Source organism: Lithobates pipiens, unplaced genomic scaffold (genome assembly GCF_037356315.1).
Source record: "Lithobates pipiens isolate NorthernLeopardFrog02 unplaced genomic scaffold, aLitPip1_a1.2 Scaffold_8, whole genome shotgun sequence".
NCBI classification, from domain to species: Eukaryota; Metazoa; Chordata; class Amphibia; order Anura; family Ranidae; genus Lithobates; species Lithobates pipiens.
The window spans coordinates 281,441,544-281,460,600 of record NW_027507903.1 but is presented as its reverse complement, the minus strand read 5'-3'; the positions used below and the strand labels follow the sequence as shown (position 1 = coordinate 281,460,600).

At 51.9% G+C, this 19,057-nt stretch overlaps 1 protein-coding gene across 3 annotated transcripts in view; it reads right to left on the bottom strand.

The window, feature by feature from the left end:
- Positions 1-204: 204 nt before the first annotated feature.
- The window catches only part of LOC143962740 (deoxyguanosine kinase, mitochondrial-like), a 49,998-nt gene continuing 31,145 nt past the window's right edge, over positions 205-19,057 (bottom strand). For all 3 annotated transcript variants that reach the window (XM_077472140.1, XM_077472139.1, XM_077472141.1), the window contains exon 2: positions 205-4,737. In XM_077472140.1, coding sequence (XP_077328266.1) covers positions 3,847-4,737 — 891 coding nt within the window. In that variant the 3' untranslated portion in view covers positions 205-3,846. The remainder of the gene's footprint in view (positions 4,738-19,057) is intronic.

Sequence of the window (19,057 nt, the reverse complement as noted above, 5' to 3'; positions counted from 1 at the left end):
GATGGGGACAAGGGCCTCATCCCCACAACCCTTGCCCGGTGGTCGTGGGAGTCTGCAGGCAGGGGGCTTTACATTGTACCCCTATACTTTACATATATGGGGGTGGCATGACAGAGTGGGCGGCGCTCGTGCACCCATAATGGACACACTGCCACTGCCTAAACAACAGAAGGATAAAAGCAAGAAACACAAGTCACCTTGAAATACGTAAAATAATTTATTAGTGTGAGTTGAGAAACAATAACCATAACCTTGGTCACCTTTTCTAACAGGCTTTTGTTTGAGTTTTCGCCTTCCTTGTAATAAAGTGCATCTATGGTCAAAAAATAAATACACGTATTAATTTCTACATTATATTTCAATTATTTCTAGCCTACTCCTAAAAATCTGAATGATCTTGAAGTTTATAAACTTAGTTTGTGAAGATCTGCACACATTTAGGCCCCTTTCACATGGGCGGATAGAATTGTGCTTTTAGCTGAGGACAAATGAAGTTATCTACCGCAGCTAAACGCACACAATGCTTTCCTATGGCCCCATTCACACACTGCATTTTGCAATGGTTTCATTACATGGGGCTTTGTGCCGATAGAAAAAAAGTTGACTGCGTCCAGGAACGATTTAGCGCAGCTATCCGCACATAACCACAGGTAAACGCAGTGTACTATTTCTCCTGCAGATAGCAACAAGGAAAGAAAAAACAAACAAGGAAGCACATCAGAAATGACAAGAACGTTCCAAACGCAGCCGCATGTAAACACAGCTAATCGCAATGTACAACTGCAAGTGAACGCTGTGCCAAGATTCTCTGAATTTCAAAACAAAACATGGTTTTAACAGCGGCAGAACAGATAACTATTTACTATCCCCTGCGAGTAGGCCTTGCTGTATCACACATTTCCCTAAAGCCTGCAATCTGAACTAAAGAAGTGCTCACATTAAGAGTTTCAGGAGGCAGCGTCAGCAGATTAGTAAAGAAAACACACTGCTTGCAGTCAGCTAGATATCATGGCATATGAGCAAAAAATAAGGCTGCAAAACATGCAGGGAATCCAGGAAGTTGAGGGAAGCGATGACCAACAAACAGGCAGAACTCATAACATGAAAAGAGATTTTTCAAGTAAACATATTGGATTGTCAAATATATTATTTTTATTTTAAAACATCAGAATTGCAATTAAGGTGTATTCTGTAACTTTAAACCTCCTCTAATAACTTGTGTGCAAGTCCAAGGAATCTACCCCTCAATACATGTCAGTTGCTTACAACACTTTCTACCAACATGGACTGTTTTTTTTTTTTTTTTTTTTTTTTTTTAAAGAGGGCAGTAGATCAGTGGCTGCCGGGCATTTGAGACACCATAATGCCACCTCCTCAATTCCTGTCTTTTTTTCCCCTTCAGCTAAAGGGGGCTTTCCTATTGAAATATCGGTGATGCAATCCAAGTGTTTTTGCTTGTGGTTGCGGTGTGGTCCTATTCACGTGGGTCACATTTCATAGCAGTACTGCTTGTGAAACACAATGCACTGTATTATTTTTGCTGTGCCACAAAGAAAATCACTGTGGCCACAGCAATTTATACTATCCAATCCAGCCGCCATTGCATAGATTAGTTGGGCGGTAAATGAACGACAGCAGTCACCCATGTGAACAAAGCCAAAGGCAGGCCATAGTTGGTGCACATTTCTTTCCTGCCGAGCAATTGTCTGCTCCCGATGGGAGGGGCATGGGGGTCAGGGGGAAGTCATCTCCATCGGGAGAAGACAGCGATTATTGCTAGAGGCTATAACAGCCATTAGTGGTAATCGCAAGAGAATACGGCAGGTTGGTTGTACTCATGCTGATAGATCAATAAACTTGGCATGTTCAGCCTGCCCAAACACGGTTCCAACCTCTGCCGGTTCTTGCTGAACCGCCTAGTCTTAAAGTGAACCTATGACCGAAATAACCTGTGAGAAACAATGTAATAGCAATACAGTGCACTGTCAATCATCCTATTTTGAGTCAGTGTATAAGCACAAGGAAGGAATTGGGAGTGTGCTTTTTATTTAATGAGCTTGATTACAATTTGCAAAACACAAAGTTATGAAGCAGGTATAGTATGTCCAGTCATCTGCATGTGTTTATATTATTTATCTGTGTTTCAAGGAGTTTTTAATCCTAATGGCCAGGTCAGGTTTTTAATCCTAAGGGCCAGGTCACACTTTCTGCAGTGGGGCCTAGTCCTGTTTACTATTTTTATTAACAAAGCAGGCTTGGGTGGCATAAATGTCCCATGCTTACTGCAACACACACAGAAGCCAGGAATTTCACAATGGAGATCTATAAATTAGGAGTGTGGAGAAAAATTTTATTTATTTTATTATGAACTCTGAAATGTACAGCACAGATGATTGCAAAATGAACCTGGCCTGGCAGTGGTAACAATTATTAGATGTGATGGCTGCATTAGTTATCTTGTTTGGCTCCTGCTGCTGGCTCTCTGTCCTGTGAATGCAGGGAGAGAGGAGAGAGCTACTACAGCAGAGTACAGTACTGGGTGGATGAGGTTTCAAGTAAGCATTAAGGGGGGGGGGGGGGGGGGGTGAGGGGGCAATACCGCTACTGGGACATTTTTATAACCACCAAGTAATATAGATCAGTCACTTCCCTGTGTCAGCTTGTAAATAATTAGTGAAGGAGCAGAAGGCCAATATATATGAATCATCAGTCTGCTCTTTTCTCCTGTCAGCACATGTGCATGCAGCACGCCTGACTGGGTGCCAGTGCTGCCCCACCTTATACCAATCTGAGCTCTGCTGTACAGGGGATACAGGACAGTTTCAATACATTTCAGGTTTTACTAAATATATTACAAAATAATTATCCTTACATTAAGGCTCCCCGTAAAGGAAAATTTACTTAATCCCCAACTTCTCTAGCAGCCAGAGTTAAACTCTTCTATCCGGCACTCCATGTTGTGTGCAGTTCCTCAGCGTCTGCACAGACAATGCAAGCCTACTGCCTCTGCATCATATTTGTTGACATCAGAATGCCTGCAGCTACTGAAGTGCCTTGCAGGAGAAGCTGAGAAGACATATCTTACAGCATGGAGCAAACTTGTGGGAGGGAAGGATTGGGTGAAAAATCCCTTTTATTAGTAGCCTAGACACAATAAGCATTTAAACCTTGAAGGAAGGAGGAGGACACTACAAAGGAATTAGTCTGTTTTCCCCAGAGTTCAACTTGTATATCATAGTGAATATTTAAGTTGAACTTTTTAAATTGAAATATATTCCTTAATGGCTGTTAAGATATAAATCCACTTTGGAGCAAATACCTTTGCAAATCCAGATATTACCATATAAAATGTGCAGTGACATCACTGTGCTGTGCAGTGAGGAGCACTGGAGGGGACTCAATAGGTCCAAACACTACAGGTAGTCTATAGAAAATGACAGGAGGGGGCGGAGACAAGACCAGTAACCCCGTACAAGGAGGGAGAGCAGCAGTCGTTGGTCTTTATTACAGGAAGCTCCTGCAGAAAAGAAAGGTTTCATGCTGGATTACTGCACAGATCTGGAAGAAATACACAAAGTGTTAAGAATATACATGCCCGTTGTAAAAAACATATAAAGGCCACTGCTGATCATTCCTTGTGATAATCTCCTGCTGGTCCTGCAGATCCAATGGTATTAGAAATTTCAGAGCTACAGAGTTCTGACTTGACTCTGATTTTTCTTATCTACATATTGAGGGCAGTGTATTAAAAGCGAGGAAGCCAGAGACAGGCAGGCAGTTAGCATTTTCAGTAGCTCAGTAAGGGCAGCATAGTTTTCCTTAAGACACAGATACAACAATAAAATATTACAGGGAGACTACAAAGTCTTGCACTTTGCTAATGAGGTGCTGACTAACTACAGGATTCTCTTCAAAATCCTCATCAACCTCTAAAATCAGAACTGGAGTGTCACTGAAATGTGCAGGATGACCGTCTTTGTCCTTATTTATCAGCCAGCCTTCATGCTGGTAATGTAACTTTTCAAGATACTGTTGGGTAACCCGCTCTTCTTCCTTCCTTGCCCTTTTGTGAAGCCTCTCGAAGCATGTCACTGGAGTTGCACGGAGATATAAAATCCCATCCAGAGTAGCTCTCTCACCAAACTCCTGAAGTAAAAAAGTGTGCCATTCTTGATACATGTTCCATTCCATGTCATTTAGATGGCCAAGTTCAAAGAGAGTCTTGGCAAACACAAACCTATCACTATATATAGACCTTTCAAATATACGCACAGGTTCTTGCTGCTTCAGCAGCTGCTCTGAAAACGACTCAATCTGGGTTTTAAAACGAGTCATACAAGAAAGCGTCTGAAAGGTATAAGACCATCGAGCTGGATTGTCATACATGAGTTGTAGCAAATTATCCATCCCATGACTGGACGAAGAATTGACATGCTGCCATTTCTGCAGAGGTTCTCCCACAAAACTCCATTCTTGATATGCGCTGGCTAATAATCGCAAGAAGCTTGACTTTCCAACAGCAATATTCCCTTCCACAGAAAGTTTCTTGATTTTCACCCCTTTCCTGGAGCTGTAAACGGCACCTTGTGGCTTCACAGATTTCTCAGACATGGCAATTCCGTGTTCATTTCCTTGCTTGTGAATAAAAGTATAAAACCGTTTGATATCCAGTGGCCGTGAATTACAAAAATGTGTTTTTGCTGTATCCAAGAATACCCTAACTTTGTTAATAAACATCTGTTGACACAGAAAAAAAGGATTTATGACATATTGTAGAAACATGAATAATTGCATTCAACTCTATAACTTTATGAAAAAAAAAATAAAAAAAAAAAAACAAACACACACACACACACACACCACAGCACCCACTATTGTCAAGAAATATAAAAATGTAAAACCCAAAGCCAGAAAAAATTTATTTTGTTTTTGAATGTAACAGGAAGAGTTAGAACTTAGGAAAAATTAGACTGCAATTTTTTTTTTGACAGAACTCAATTCATAAGTGAAAACAAAAAAAATGACCACCATTGTAGGGTGCTGGGGGAAAGGGTTTTCCCAAAAATGTAAGATTTCCTAACACTGACCAATGTAAGGGGAGAGGGCTTCCTCTCAAAATAACAGATGTGAGAGGAAGGGTGAAGGGTTCTTCCCACTCACCATTAATCAACGAGTGTAAGGAAGGATTTCTCCCAATTAGCACCAATGAAAAAAGGAAGTTAGGAGGTTGAGGGACTTCCTACGGACCACCAATGTAACAGCCACAATGTACAACAACCACGGTCTACCTTTCATTTTGCACCAATAATAGTATTTTTAAAACAGCTTACCTGTAAAATTATTTTCTTTGATGTACATCAGGGGACACAGAGCCATAGTAATAACTATGTGGGTTATATCGGACCATCAGGTGCTGGACACTGCCACTCCCCTTAAGGCGTGTACTTCCCCCCCCATATAACCCCTCCCAATGCTGGGAGTCCTCAGTTGTGCAGCCAAGCAATACAAGTGTATAAGAAGGGAGGGACCTCTGTGTCCCCTGATGTACATCAAAAGAAAAGGATTTTACAGGTAAGCGGTTTTAAAAATCCTATTTTAATTTTATTACATCAGGGGACACAGAGCCATAGTAATAGCTATGTCCCATATCAATGGCAACTGAAGGGGGGGGGGGGGGAAGACAGATCAAAAAACAGGAGGCCAGAGGACTCTCACTGCAGCCTGCAGTATATGCTGTGCCCAAAGGCAATATCCTCATGACCTTTAAGATCAAATAAAATCGGATAAACGTATGAACTGAAGACCAAGTCGCGGCCTTACAGATCCGAGCCACAGAAGCCCGATGATGCACCACCCAAGAGGCACTAATCGCCCTGGATGAGTGTACTCTTAATATGAGAAGGAAGAATTTTCTTCAAGCTGAAGCTTGAACAATCACTTGACAAATCCATTTGAAAAATATGGATCTCCACGCTGCCTGTCCACATCTTGGACCCTCTGGCAGTACAAACAAAATCTGTGTTTTGCGAACCTGAACGGTCGCCTTTAAATAGACTGATTGCTCTTACTACATCTAGAGAATATAGTGTTTTCTCTTCCCCAGATTAAGGCTCTGGGGAAAAAGGAGGAAGAACAATATCTTGGTTTAAATGAAAACCTGTTACCACTTTTGGTAAGAATTCAGGATGAGGACATAAAACCAACTCATCCTTATGCATGATGAAATATGGCTCTTACAAGACAGAGCCGTTAGTTCCGATATTCTTCTAGCAGAAGAAATGGCAAGCAGAAAAGATTATCCTTTCTTGTCAAACAACCAAGGGAATTTTTCGTACGGTTTAAGCGCCTGATTCAGCAAAGCCGATAAGACCAATTTTAAATCCCAAGGATTTAGAGGTGCCTTGATAGGGGGGAATAAAACTGTGCTACCTCCTGAAAAAGCTACGCACCAAGGAGTGGGAAACAAGAGGCCGTAGGAAAAGACGACAAGGCCTGGATCTGGCTCTTTATAGAAGACAAGGCCAGCTTCATTTCAGAGTCCATATGCAGGAATCTTGCCTATTGACATACTTCCTGGGGTGTCAACCCCCGGATCCACACGAAGGAACTTATGCCTTCCAGACTCTAAAGTAAGTGATTCTGGAAGCCTGCTTACTGGCATTAGTCAAAGTAGACACTACTCCGTAAGGTAGGATGAAATACCAGACCTTGTGCAAGAAGGTCTGGCTATAATGGCAGAGTCCAAAGGACTCCCACCTCCATCTTTGTGATCTCGGCAAATCAAGATCTTCTGGGACCCGCCAGAATCACCTCCTTCTGTTCCTGCTCAATCCTGCGGAGAAGGTGGGGAATAGCAGAACTGGAGGAAATGCATAGATCAGTGAAAACTGATCCCCTGGGAAGACTAATGCGTCTGATCCGGCTGCTAGCAGACCCCTTTGTTCGACAATGTTGTCAACCTTGTTAATGAATCTGGATGCGAATAGGTCCATGTCCATGTCCGGAATACCCCATTCAACATATTGCTAGGAAGATGTCGGGGGGGAGGAGAAGATTCTCCCAGAAATAATTGTTGGCGTCTCAAGTAGTACGCCTGAAAATTTTTAATTGCCGATAGGCAAGGAGTGTTGTGTTCTGATAAAACTAGAACATTATTCACCTCTTTTTGGGCTGCACGACTTCTCGTGCCCCCCCTGGTGATCGATCTAAGCCACCGCCGTGGCCCTGTCCAACTGAATTCTGACAGGACAGTCCCGTAGTCTGACCGCCAAGATTCTAGGGCCAGATGTACTGCTTGAAACTTCCAAAAAAGTTGATAGGCAAGGTCCTCTAACCTGGACCATCTCCCCTGGACAGAATCTTCTTCTAGAGCTGCTCCCTAGCCTAGAGAAGGCTGGCATCTGTTAACACCTTCCAGGATAAAGATTTTCCCTATTGCTGGATAACAACCACCAATTTAGGCTCTGACCTATGACGGGAACCAAGCGTATTGGAAACAAAACAAGGCCTGAATCTTCTTTATTCCAGACTGACAGGATGCTGTTTTGAAGCAGTCTTTGAGTAAAATTGTGCATAAGGGACGGCCTTGAAGGAGGCCACCATTTCCCCTAAAAATCTCCTGTACAACTGAATGAAGGAATTTTCCCTTTGTTTTGAGAAGTTGAATAAATCCTATAATGGAACTGGTTCTCGTCTGGGGTAAGAATACCTTAATCTTTATGGTATCCATAACCAGCCCCCCGAGTACCGTTATCTCCTTGATGGTTTTAAGGAGAATCTTCCTAGGTTGAGAATCCAACCTAGAGATTTCAGATATTTATGGCTGAGATCAGACTCTGGTTTAGACCTGAGACTGAATGATCTATTAAAAGTAGATCTTCCAACAGACTAGGAAAGCTATGCCTTGAGCCCTTAACCTGACTAAAGGAGGTGCCAGAATCTTTCAGAACACTTGTGGTGCTGTGGCTAAGCTGACTGGCAGGGCCACAACGAATTTAAAATAATGTTATATTTCAAACCATAGAAATTTCTGGTAAGCGGGAAACTTTGGCATATGGAGATATGCAACACTCCTCCTTGCAGGATGGACACAGCCGATCGAATTATGAAAGGATCAGACGTTTAAGTGCAGATTCAGATCTTTGAGATCTAGAATGGGTCTTGCCTCTTTGTTTAGTTCTGGAACCTTAAAAGGTTTGAGCCAAAACCCTGTTCCACTAAGGGAACCTCTGATATCACTGACTGGGATAACAGCTGATCCAGAGCCAGAAATAAAGACAAACTCTTGCATCAAGACTGCCGCATCAGCAGCCCAAGGACCCCACAGGCAGCACCCAAACAGGGACCTGAACCCCAGACCCTCAGATCAAAGCCGACTGAGCCTCTGAGCTTCTGCTGTTTCCAGCGTCAGAATGGTGAGTATTGAGTCCCCAGTGGTGACACAGACATGACAACACAATACATAGGAGAGATTCCTAAGAAAATCTCCCCTACCTTATCCTCGCAACAGGGTTTTATCAGAGATTTAAAAAAAAAACAAAAAAAACAAAAAAAAAAAAAAAGCAATCTTCGCTCGGAGACCTTAACCACTTCAGCTCCGGACCAATAAACACCTTAAGGACCAGAGGTCTTTTTGCAATTTCGCACTGCGCTGCTTTAACTGGTAATTGCGCGGTCATGCAATATTGCACCCAAACGAAATTTGCGTCCTTTTCTTCCCACAAATAGAGCTTTCTTTTGATGGTATTTGATTGCCTCTGCGATTTTTTTTTTTTGCGATATAAATGGAAAAAGAGCGAAAATTTTGAAAAAAAAAGATATTTTCTTCTTTTTGTTATAAGAAAAATCGAATAAACTAAATTTTAGTCATACATTGAGGGCAAAATTTATTCAGCCACATGTCTTTAGTAAAAAAAATGTCAATAAGCGTATATTTTTTGGTTTGCGCAAAAGTTATAGCGTCTACAAACTAGAGTACATTTTCTGGAATTTACACAGCTTTTAATTTATGACTGCCGATCTCATTTCTTGAGGTGCTAAAATGGCAGGGCAGTACAAATCCCCCCCAAATGACCCCATTTTGGAAAGTAGACACCCCAAGGAAATTGCTGATGGGTATGTTGAGCCCATTGAATATTTATTTTTTTTGTCCTAAGGGATTGAATAATGACAAAAAAAAAAAAAAAAATTTTTTTTACAAAAAGTTGTCACTAAATGATATATTGCTCACACATGCCATGGTTATATGTGAAATGACACCCCAAAATACATTCTGCTGCTTCTCCCGAGTACGGGGATACCACATGTGTGGGACTTTTTGGGAGTCTAGTCGCGCACGGCACCCCGAAAACCAATCACCACCTTCAGGATTTCTAAGGGTGCAAATTTTTGATTTAACTCCTCACTACCTATCACAGTTTCGAAGGCCATAAAATGCCAAAATAGCACAAAACCTCCCCAAATGACCCCATTTTGGAAAGTAGACACCCCAAGCTATTTACTGAGAGGCATGTTGAGTCCATGGAATATTTTATATTTTGCCAAAAGTTGCGGGAATATTACAAACTTTTTTTTTTTTGCACAAAGTTGTCACTAAATGATATATTGCTCACACATGCTATGGGCAGAAGTCAAATTACACCCCAAAATAAATTCTGCTGCTTCTCCCGAGTACGGGGATACCACATGTGGGGGACTTTTTGGGAGCCTAGTTAACTAGCTACCTAGCGACACTAGCGACACTGATGCAGCGTTCAGAAAAATTATCGCTTAGTGACACTGGCAAAAGGGGGTGAAAGGGTTAACTAGCGGAAATCAGGGGGTTAAAACCATTATTGGGTAGTATATCGGGGTACCTAGCGCTATAAAAACCTGGCGGTGAACCTAAAAAAATAACTAGCTACCTAGCGACTGTAGCGACACTAATGCAGCGATCAGAAAAACGATCGCTTAGTGACACTGGCAAAAGGGGGTGAAAGGGTTAACTAGCGGCAATCAGGGGGTTAAAAACATTATTGGGTAGTATATCGGGGTACCTAGCGATATAAAAACCTGGCGGTGAACCTAAAAAAATAACTAGCTACCTAGCGACACATGCAGCGATCAGAAAAATGATCGCTTAGTGACACTGGCAAAAGGGGGTGAAAGGGTTAACTCTAGGGGCAATCAGGGGGTTAAATCTTTATTGGGGGGTGATAGGGGGCTACCCTGGACCTAACACTAACTGTCCTGACAGTTTTTACTGTCACAACTGACACTGAATGCATTGATCAGTAAAGAAATGATCAATGCAATCAGTGACACTGTGACTGGGGGGGGAGGGGGGGCGGGGGGGGGATCGGGGGGCGATCGGGGGGGGGATCGGGGGGGGGTTTGTGTGCCTGTGTGTACCTACATGTCAGTGTAGTGTTCGTGCAGACTTACTTTTACTCTTCTCCTCGTAGTCCGGTCAAAAAGACCGCCCCGAGGAGAATGACATCACTTCCTCCTTCCTGTGTAAACAATACACAGGGGAGGAAGCTTCTCATTGGCCAGGAGCGATCCAGAGGGGGTGGCCGAAAACGAACGGCCATCCCCTCATCACGGAGCGCTCCTGGACCGAATCGGACCGCCGTAACCAGCGGGAGGGGGTCCGATGGGACCCCCCACCCGCTGGAAGGCAATCACGTAGATGTACGTGATTATGCCTGCCTGTGCCATTGTGCTGACGTACAATGGCAATACGGCGGTCCTCAAGTGGTTAAAGGAAACTTTCAGGAACCGGGGAACTCTCAGGTTAGCCCACAATCCTGGACCTGTGACAGGACCCTGACAGTAAACTTTTATTGGCCTCACTACCAAAAGTACTGGATCCCAGGGCCCAGTTTTCAAAGAGAAGCATTCGCAAGCAAAACCTTGTTTCTTCGGATTACGAGGCCCGGGTACCATTCATTTAGCCCATTACAAGACATCAGAACGGATCCAGTCAGGGTGGCTGGCACTCATCAAAAGATTATTGCCCATGGAGCTCAGCACAAGACACAGCCTTACTCGTGCCAAACACCTTAGGCACTGGCGAAAAAAACTGAGGACTCCCAGCAATGGGAGGGGTTATATGGGGGAAGTACACGCCTTAAGGGGCGTGCCAGTGTCCAGCACCTGATGATCCGATATAACCCACATAGTTATTACTATGGTTCTGTGTCCCCTGATGTAAGAAAAGAAAATATAATTTCACAGTTATTACTGCAACTTAAAAAGAGGAAGTAAACCCTGGTGGGCTTACTTCCTCTTTGTTTCCCTGCAAAGGTAAAGCATAATGGGCTACTATGCATCGCATAGTAGCCCATTATGTGTCACTTACCTGACACAGGAGCCAGCGATGTCACCGCTGTCCCCTCTTCCACGGAGCGTCCATCCTCTTTCCGGGTACCGTGGCACAAAAATTACTCTGTGCTTACCCAGAAAAAAAAAAAAAAAAACGCATCAATGGTCATAAGTGGTGCAGCCAAACAATAGGGAGTGTTCAATCCGCAACAATAAAACTCAAACTCAAATGCAGTGCAACAGTTTTGTATAGAGTGGGGAAGCATTAGAACCTGTCCATTTTTTTTTTTATTGATGCCTGTGTCCCTGCTGGATAGATTCACCCCTCTCTAATTGTCCTTTTGTGTTACAATATTTTTTATTAAGAAGAATAAAAGAGTATATATAATTATATTTTTATATTAAAACAACATCAATGAATATACAATTAAATATATTGGGAATAGTCAACAATAAAAAAATTTAAATAAAGGAAATGAAAAGTAGAAGAAAGTGTGGAATAATATATGCTGGGTGTTATATGGATGGTGGATGTAACCTTATTAATTTTAGAGTGAAAACAAAGAATTATCAATAGTAAAGTATGTCAGTAAAGTCAAGCCATGGAGCCCAGATTTGTAAAAAGTTAGAATGGTTATCAAAATAGGATAGATGTTAATTTTTCATGAACCATGGTGCCCATAATTCTTTGCTTCACTTCTCTAACATTCAGAGATGGAGTTCTCCAGGCTTTAGCAATAGTTTGTCTAATTGTCCTTTTGACCACCGAGCCAGAAAGTGATGGGAGGTCTAAAAGGTCTTCGTTGCCACTAGAACAAGAAGTGAAGAAAAAAATAAAATAAAAAATATCTTGCAATGGGAACCCTCTGTAAGTGAAAACTGAAGAGGGGATTTCTAATGATTTTGTAGCGCTCTCTGCTTTCTTCATCGCAAATGCATCTGTGCAAACAATAATACTGATAATAATATACAATACAAAAAAGGTAAAATAACTTTTTTTCCTTTTAATTTTTAATATCATTTAGTGTTTCTAACCTTTCCGACCACTCTATTCAAAATGCGGATTGAATTGAGGGTCGGGCGAGCCAGGAACGGGATGGAGGGTCGGGCGAGCCAGGAACGGGATGGAGGGTCGGGCGAGCCAGGAACGGGATGGAGGGTCGGGCGAGCCAGGAACGGGATGGAGGGTCGGGCGAGCCAGGAACGGGATGGAGGGTCGGGCGAGCCAGGAACGGGATGGAGGGTCGGGCGAGCCAGGAACGGGATGGAGGGTCGGGCGAGCCAGGAACGGGATGGAGGGTCGGGCGAGCCAGGAACGGGATGGAGGGTCGGGCGAGCCAGGAACGGGATGGAGGGTCGGGCGAGCCAGGAACGGGATGGAGGGTCGGGCGAGCCAGGAACGGGATGGAGGGTCGGGCGAGCCAGGAACGGGATGGAGGGTCGGGCGAGCCAGGAACGGGATGGAGGGTCGGGCGAGCCAGGAACGGGATGGAGGGTCGGGCGAGCCAGGAACGGGATGGAGGGTCGGGCGAGCCAGGAACGGGATGGAGGGTCGGGCGAGCCAGGAACGGGATGGAGGGTCGGGCGAGCCAGGAACGGGATGGAGGGTCGGGCGAGCCAGGAACGGGATGGAGGGTCGGGCGAGCCAGGAACGGGATGGAGGGTCGGGCGAGCCAGGAACGGGATGGAGGGTCGGGCGAGCCAGGAACGGGATGGAGGGTCGGGCGAGCCAGGAACGGGATGGAGGGTCGGGCGAGCCAGGAACGGGATGGAGGGTCGGGCGAGCCAGGAACGGGATGGAGGGTCGGGCGAGCCAGGAACGGGATGGAGGGTCGGGCGAGCCAGGAACGGGATGGAGGGTCGGGCGAGCCAGGAACGGGATGGAGGGTCGGGCGAGCCAGGAACGGGATGGAGGGTCGGGCGAGCCAGGAACGGGATGGAGGGTCGGGCGAGCCAGGAACGGGATGGAGGGTCGGGCGAGCCAGGAACGGGATGGAGGGTCGGGCGAGCCAGGAACGGGATGGAGGGTCGGGCGAGCCAGGAACGGGATGGAGGGTCGGGCGAGCCAGGAACGGGATGGAGGGTCGGGCGAGCCAGGAACGGGATGGAGGGTCGGGCGAGCCAGGAACGGGATGGAGGGTCGGGCGAGCCAGGAACGGGATGGAGGGTCGGGCGAGCCAGGAACGGGATGGAGGGTCGGGCGAGCCAGGAACGGGATGGAGGGTCGGGCGAGCCAGGAACGGGATGGAGGGTCGGGCGAGCCAGGAACGGGATGGAGGGTCGGGCGAGCCAGGAACGGGATGGAGGGTCGGGCGAGCCAGGAACGGGATGGAGGGTCGGGCGAGCCAGGAACGGGATGGAGGGTCGGGCGAGCCAGGAACGGGATGGAGGGTCGGGCGAGCCAGGAACGGGATGGAGGGTCGGGCGAGCCAGGAACGGGATGGAGGGTCGGGCGAGCCAGGAACGGGATGGAGGGTCGGGCGAGCCAGGAACGGGATGGAGGGTCGGGCGAGCCAGGAACGGGATGGAGGGTCGGGCGAGCCAGGAACGGGATGGAGGGTCGGGCGAGCCAGGAACGGGATGGAGGGTCGGGCGAGCCAGGAACGGGATGGAGGGTCGGGCGAGCCAGGAACGGGATGGAGGGTCGGGCGAGCCAGGAACGGGATGGAGGGTCGGGCGAGCCAGGAACGGGATGGAGGGTCGGGCGAGCCAGGAACGGGATGGAGGGTCGGGCGAGCCAGGAACGGGATGGAGGGTCGGGCGAGCCAGGAACGGGATGGAGGGTCGGGCGAGCCAGGAACGGGATGGAGGGTCGGGCGAGCCAGGAACGGGATGGAGGGTCGGGCGAGCAGGAACGGGATGGAGGGTCGGGCGAGCCAGGAACGGGATGGAGGGTCGGGCGAGCCAGGAACGGGATGGAGGGTCGGGCGAGCCAGGAACGGGATGGAGGGTCGGGCGAGCCAGGAACGGGATGGAGGGTCGGGCGAGCCAGGAACGGGATGGAGGGTCGGGCGAGCCAGGAACGGGATGGAGGGTCGGGCGAGCCAGGAACGGGATGGAGGGTCGGGCGAGCCAGGAACGGGATGGAGGGTCGGGCGAGCCAGGAACGGGATGGAGGGTCGGGCGAGCCAGGAACGGGATGGAGGGTCGGGCGAGCCAGGAACGGGATGGAGGGTCGGGCGAGCCAGGAACGGGATGGAGGGTCGGGCGAGCCAGGAACGGGATGGAGGGTCGGGCGAGCCAGGAACGGGATGGAGGGTCGGGCGAGCCAGGAACGGGATGGAGGGTCGGGCGAGCCAGGAACGGGATGGAGGGTCGGGCGAGCCAGGAACGGGATGGAGGGTCGGGCGAGCCAGGAACGGGATGGAGGGTCGGGCGAGCCAGGAACGGGATGGAGGGTCGGGCGAGCCAGGAACGGGATGGAGGGTCGGGCGAGCCAGGAACGGGATGGAGGGTCGGGCGAGCCAGGAACGGGATGGAGGGTCGGGCGAGCCAGGAACGGGATGGAGGGTCGGGCGAGCCAGGAACGGGATGGAGGGTCGGGCGAGCCAGGAACGGGATGGAGGGTCGGGCGAGCCAGGAACGGGATGGAGGGTCGGGCGAGCCAGGAACGGGATGGAGGGTCGGGCGAGCCAGGAACGGGATGGAGGGTCGGGCGAGCCAGGAACGGGATGGAGGGTCGGGCGAGCCAGGAACGGGATGGAGGGTCGGGCGAGCCAGGAACGGGATGGAGGGTCGGGCGAGCCAGGAACGGGATGGAGGGTCGGGCGAGCCAGGAACGGGATGGAGGGTCGGGCGAGCCAGGAACGGGATGGAGGGTCGGGCGAGCCAGGAACGGGATGGAGGGTCGGGCGAGCCAGGAACGGGATGGAGGGTCGGGCGAGCCAGGAACGGGATGGAGGGTCGGGCGAGCCAGGAACGGGATGGAGGGTCGGGCGAGCCAGGAACGGGATGGAGGGTCGGGCGAGCCAGGAACGGGATGGAGGGTCGGGCGAGCCAGGAACGGGATGGAGGGTCGGGCGAGCCAGGAACGGGAGGGTCGGGCGAGCCAGGAACGGGATGGAGGGTCGGGCGAGCCAGGAACGGGATGGAGGGTCGGGCGAGCCAGGAACGGGATGGAGGGTCGGGCGAGCCAGGAACGGGATGGAGGGTCGGGCGAGCCAGGAACGGGATGGAGGGTCGGGCGAGCCAGGAACGGGATGGAGGGTCGGGCGAGCCAGGAACGGGATGGAGGGTCGGGCGAGCCAGGAACGGGATGGAGGGTCGGGCGAGCCAGGAACGGGATGGAGGGTCGGGCGAGCCAGGAACGGGATGGAGGGTCGGGCGAGCCAGGAACGGGATGGAGGGTCGGGCGAGCCAGGAACGGGATGGAGGGTCGGGCGAGCCAGGAACGGGATGGAGGGTCGGGCGAGCCAGGAACGGGATGGAGGGTCGGGCGAGCCAGGAACGGGATGGAGGGTCGGGCGAGCCAGGAAACGGGATGGAGGGTCGGGCGAGCCAGAAACGGGATGGAGGGTCGGGCGAGCCAGAAACGGGATGGAGGGTCGGGCGAGCCAGAAACGGGATGGAGGGTCGGGCGAGCCAGAAACGGGATGGAGGGTCGGGCGAGCCAGAAACGGGATGGAGGGTCGGGCGAGCCAGAAACGGGATGGAGGGTCGGGCGAGCCAGAAACGGGATGGAGGGTCGGGCGAGCCAGAAACGGGATGGAGGGTCGGGCGAGCCAGAAACGGGATGGAGGGTCGGGCGAGCCAGAAACGGGATGGAGGGTCGGGCGAGCCAGAAACGGGATGGAGGGTCGGGCGAGCCAGAAACGGGATGGAGGGTCGGGCGAGCCAGAAACGGGATGGAGGGTCGGGCGAGCCAGAAACGGGATGGAGGGTCGGGCGAGCCAGAAACGGGATGGAGGGTCGGGCGAGCCAGAAACGGGATGGAGGGTCGGGCGAGCCAGAAACGGGATGGAGGGTCGGGCGAGCCAGAAACGGGATGGAGGGTCGGGCGAGCCAGAAACGGGATGGAGGGTCGGGCGAGCCAGAAACGGGATGGAGGGTCGGGCGAGCCAGAAACGGGATGGAGGGTCGGGCGAGCCAGAAACGGGATGGAGGGTCGGGCGAGCCAGAAACGGGATGGAGGGTCGGGCGAGCCAGAAACGGGATGGAGGGTCGGGCGAGCCAGAAACGGGATGGAGGGTCGGGCGAGCCAGAAACGGGATGGAGGGTCGGGCGAGCCAGAAACGGGATGGAGGGTCGGGCGAGCCAGAAACGGGATGGAGGGTCGGGCGAGCCAGAAACGGGATGGAGGGTCGGGCGAGCCAGAAACGGGATGGAGGGTCGGGCGAGCCAGAAACGGGATGGAGGGTCGGGCGAGCCAGAAACGGGATGGAGGGTCGGGCGAGCCAGAAACGGGATGGAGGGTCGGGCGAGCCAGAAACGGGATGGAGGGTCGGGCGAGCCAGAAACGGGATGGAGGGTCGGGCGAGCCAGAAACGGGATGGAGGGTCGGGCGAGCCAGAAACGGGATGGAGGGTCGGGCGAGCCAGAAACGGGATGGAGGGTCGGGCGAGCCAGAAACGGGATGGAGGGTCGGGCGAGCCAGAAACGGGATGGAGGGTCGGGCGAGCCAGAAACGGGATGGAGGGTCGGGCGAGCCAGAAACGGGATGGAGGGTCGGGCGAGCCAGAAACGGGATGGAGGGTCGGGCGAGCCAGAAACGGGATGGAGGGTCGGGCGAGCCAGAAACGGGATGGAGGGTCGGGCGAGCCAGAAACGGGATGGAGGGTCGGGCGAGCCAGAAACGGGATGGAGGGTCGGGCGAGCCAGAAACGGGATGGAGGGTCGGGCGAGCCAGAAACGGGATGGAGGGTCGGGCGAGCCAGAAACGGGATGGAGGGTCGGGCGAGCCAGAAACGGGATGGAGGGTCGGGCGAGCCAGAAACGGGATGGAGGGTCGGGCGAGCCAGAAACGGGATGGAGGGTCGGGCGAGCCAGAAACGGGATGGAGGGTCGGGCGAGCCAGAAACGGGATGGAGGGTCGGGCGAGCCAGAAACGGGATGGAGGGTCGGGCGAGCCAGAAACGGGATGGAGGGTCGGGCGAGCCAGAAACGGGATGGAGGGTCGGGCGAGCCAGAAACGGGATGGAGGGTCGGGCGAGCCAGAAACGGGATGGAGGGTCGGGCGAGCCAGAAACGGGATGGAGGGTCGGGCGAGCCAGAAACGGGATGGAGGGTCGGGCGAGCCAGAAACGGGATGGAGGGTCGGGCGAGCCAGAAACGGGATGGAGGGTCGGGCGAGCCAGAAACGGGATGGAGGGTCGGGCGAGCCAGAAACGGGATGGAGGGTCGGGCGAGCCAGAAACGGGATGGAGGGTCGGGCGAGCCAGAAACGGGATGGAGGGTCGGGCGAGCCAGAAACGGGATGGAGGGTCGGGCGAGCCAGAAACGGGATGGAGGGTCGGGCGAGCCAGAAACGGGATGGAGGGTCGGGCGAGCCAGAAACGGGATGGAGGGTCGGGCGAGCCAGAAACGGGATGGAGGGTCGGGCGAGCCAGAAACGGGATGGAGGGTCGGGCGAGCCAGAAACGGGATGGAGGGTCGGGCGAGCCAGAAACGGGATGGAGGGTCGGGCGAGCCAGAAACGGGATGGAGGGTCGGGCGAGCCAGAAACGGGATGGAGGGTCGGGCGAGCCAGAAACGGGATGGAGGGTCGGGCGAGCCAGAAACGGGATGGAGGGTCGGGCGAGCCAGAAACGGGATGGAGGGTCGGGCGAGCCAGAAACGGGATGGAGGGTCGGGCGAGCCAGAAACGGGATGGAGGGTCGGGCGAGCCAGAAACGGGATGGAGGGTCGGGCGAGCCAGAAACGGGATGGAGGGTCGGGCGAGCCAGAAACGGGATGGAGGGTCGGGCGAGCCAGAAACGGGATGGAGGGTCGGGCGAGCCAGAAACGGGATGGAGGGTCGGGCGAGCCAGAAACGGGATGGAGGGTCGGGCGAGCCAGAAACGGGATGGAGGGTCGGGCGAGCCAGAAACGGGATGGAGGGTCGGGCGAGCCAGAAACGGGATGGAGGGTCGGGCGAGCCAGAAACGGGATGGAGGGTCGGGCGAGCCAGAAACGGGATGGAGGGTCGGGCGAGCCAGAAACGGGATGGAGGGTCGGGCGAGCCAGAAACGGGATGGAGGGTCGGGCGAGCCAGAAACGGGATGGAGGGTCGGGCGAGCCAGAAACGGGATGGAGGGTCGGGCGAGCCAGAAACGGGATGGAGGGTCGGGCGAGCCAGAAACGGGATGGAGGGTCGGGCGAGCCAGAAACGGGATGGAGGGTCGGGCGAGCCAGAAACGGGATGGAGGGTCGGGCGAGCCAGAAACGGGATGGAGGGTCGGGCGAGCCAGAAACGGGATGGAGGGTCGGGCGAGCCAGAAACGGGATGGAGGGTCGGGCGAGCCAGAAACGGGATGGAGGGTCGGGCGAGCCAGAAACGGGATGGAGGGTCGGGCGAGCCAGAAACGGGATTGGAGGGTCGGGCGAGCCAGAAACGGGATGGAGGGTCGGGCGAGCCAGAAACGATGGGGGTCGGGCGAGCCAGAAACGGGATGGAGGGTCGGGCGAGCCAGAAACGGGGATGGAGGGGTCGGGCGAGCCAGAAACGGGATGGAGGGTCGGCGAGCCAGAAACGGGATGGAGGGTCGGGCGAGCCAGCCACGGGATGGAGGGTCGGGCGAGCCAGAAACGGGGGGATGGAGGGTCGGGCGAGCCAGAA